A 2,500-nucleotide genomic window follows, 5' to 3' on the forward strand; every position below is an offset into this window, starting at 1 on the left:
TCGGGTGGTTGATGTCCTTGATGATCTTTTTGGCCTTCCTGTGACATCGGGTGCTGTAGGTGTCTTGGAGGGCGGGTAGTTTACCCCCGGTAATGCGTTCGGCAGACCGCACCACCCTCTGGAGAGCCCTGCGGTTGCGGGCGGTGCAGTTGCCGTACCAGGCGGTGATACAGCCCGACAGGATGCTCTCAATTGTGCATCTGTAAAAGTTTGTGAGGGTTTTAGGTGCCAAGCCAAATTTCTTCAGCCTCCTGAGGTTGAAGAGGCTCTGTTGCGCCTTTTTCACCACACTGTCTGCGTGGGTGGACCATTTCAGTTTGTCAGTGATGTGTACGCCAAGGAACTTGAAGCTTACCACCTTCTCCACTGCGGTCCCGTAGATGTGGATAGGGGGGTGTTCCCTCTGCTGTTTCCTGAAGTCCACGATCATCTCCTTTGTTTTGTTGACGTTGAGTCAGAGGTTATTTTCCTGGCACCACACTCCCAGAACCCTCACCTCGTCCCTGTAGGCTGTCTCGTCATTGTTGGTAATCAAGCCTACTACTGTTGTGTCGTCTGCAAACTTGATGATTGAGTTGGAGGCGTGCTTGGCCACGCAGTCATGGGTGAACAGGGAGTACAGGAGTGGGCTGAGCACGCACCCTTGTAGTGCCCCAGTGTTGGAGATGTTGTTTCCTACCTTCACCACCTGGGGGGCGGCCCGTCAGGAAGTCCAGGACGCAGTTGCACAGGGCGGGGTTCAGACCCAGGGCCTCGAGCTTAATGATGAGCTTGGATGGTACTATGGTGTTGAATGCTGAGCTATAGTCAATGAACACCATTCTTACATAGGTATTCCTCTTGTCCAGATGGGATAGGGCAGCCTAGATTTATGTTTTTATTACTTCTAAACAAAAATAACTTTTTGGGGTTCTCAAACGCTTACAATAATGTTTTGATTCTTGATTGAACAGTCACGAAGATTATATTTGGTTGTGATCTTTGCAAAATAACTATTTTGGATGCAGCAGTTGTTAGCTAGAATGCTAACGCTCATTGATATATACGCTGTAGCAAAAGCTAGCAAAGAGCCATTTTACTTGTTGAAGTATAATGCAGTTGATTTGCGATGACAACACAAACATTATATTAAGCAGGACATTCATACGAGCCTTAAAAATCCAATTATAATCCAAAAGTAGTGTGAAATGCACTCATAAGCAACACGTAAATAGAGGATATTTCTGCAGGCGTTCTATAAGAACTCCCCCCTTGTTCTGCCACCAACTTGCGCGCATCGCCATCGTGCGGCAACGTTTGCGAACACAGAACGGGGTCTAATACAGTAGATTCTTATTGGTCAGGATATAGTTCTTACCCGTGTGAGGTCCATGCCCAGTTTTAGCTGTGACAGCAGGTGAAGGATAATGTTCCTTTGGTCCTCTCTAACTCCCAGGTCCTCCTCCTCATTGTCCTCTGTGTCTGTGGTCTCTTCACTGGGGTCTATAGACTCTGGGGGGGGGTGGGCCTGCTGGGGCTGAAACAACAAAACAAAGGGGTTGGAGGACAGAGTTACAGTACTGGGGGGAGACACAACACACAACACACAACACACAATACACAATACACAATACACAAAACACAATATACAATACACAATACACAACACACAACACACAACACACAACACACAATACACAACACACAATACACACCACACAATACACAACACACAATATACAATACACAACACACAATACACAATACACAATACACAATACACAATACACAATACACAACACACAACACACAATATACAACACACAACACACAACACACAACACACAACACACAATATACAATACACAATACACAATACACAACACATATCACACAAAACACAATACACAACACACATCACACAATACACAATACACAATACACAATACACAATACACAATACACAATACACAATACACAATACACAATACACAATACACAACACACAACACACAACACACAACACACAACACACAATATGCAATACACAATACACAATACACAACACATATCACACAAAACACAATACACAACACACAACACACACCACACAACACACAATACACAACACACAATACACAATACACAATACACAATACACAATACACAATACACAACACACAACACACAACACACAACACACAACACACAATATACAACACACAATATACAATACACAACACACAACACACAATACACAATACACAATACACAGTACACAATACACAATACACAACACACAATACACAACACACAATATACAACACACAACACACAATATACAATACACAATACACAATACACAATACACAATACACAACACACAGCATACAACACACAACACACAATACACAATACACAACACACATCACACAAAACACAATACACAACACACAACACACACCACACAATACACAACACACAATACAAAATACACAACACACACAATACACAACACACA

The 2,500-nt window shown here is 43.2% G+C and overlaps 1 protein-coding gene across 1 annotated transcript in view; it reads right to left on the reverse strand.

The window, feature by feature from the left end:
* LOC123490318 (oxysterol-binding protein-related protein 11-like) overlaps positions 1 to 2,500 on the reverse strand; it is a gene marked incomplete at its 3' end in the record, with an annotated part of 20,899 nt that overhangs the window by 10,495 nt on the left and 7,904 nt on the right. The window contains exon 3 of the mRNA XM_045220366.1: positions 1,358 to 1,516. Coding sequence (XP_045076301.1) covers positions 1,358 to 1,516 — 159 coding nt within the window. The remainder of the gene's footprint in view (positions 1 to 1,357; positions 1,517 to 2,500) is intronic.

Source organism: Coregonus clupeaformis, unplaced genomic scaffold (genome assembly GCF_020615455.1).
Source record: "Coregonus clupeaformis isolate EN_2021a unplaced genomic scaffold, ASM2061545v1 scaf3667, whole genome shotgun sequence".
Classification (NCBI taxonomy): domain Eukaryota; kingdom Metazoa; phylum Chordata; class Actinopteri; order Salmoniformes; family Salmonidae; genus Coregonus; species Coregonus clupeaformis.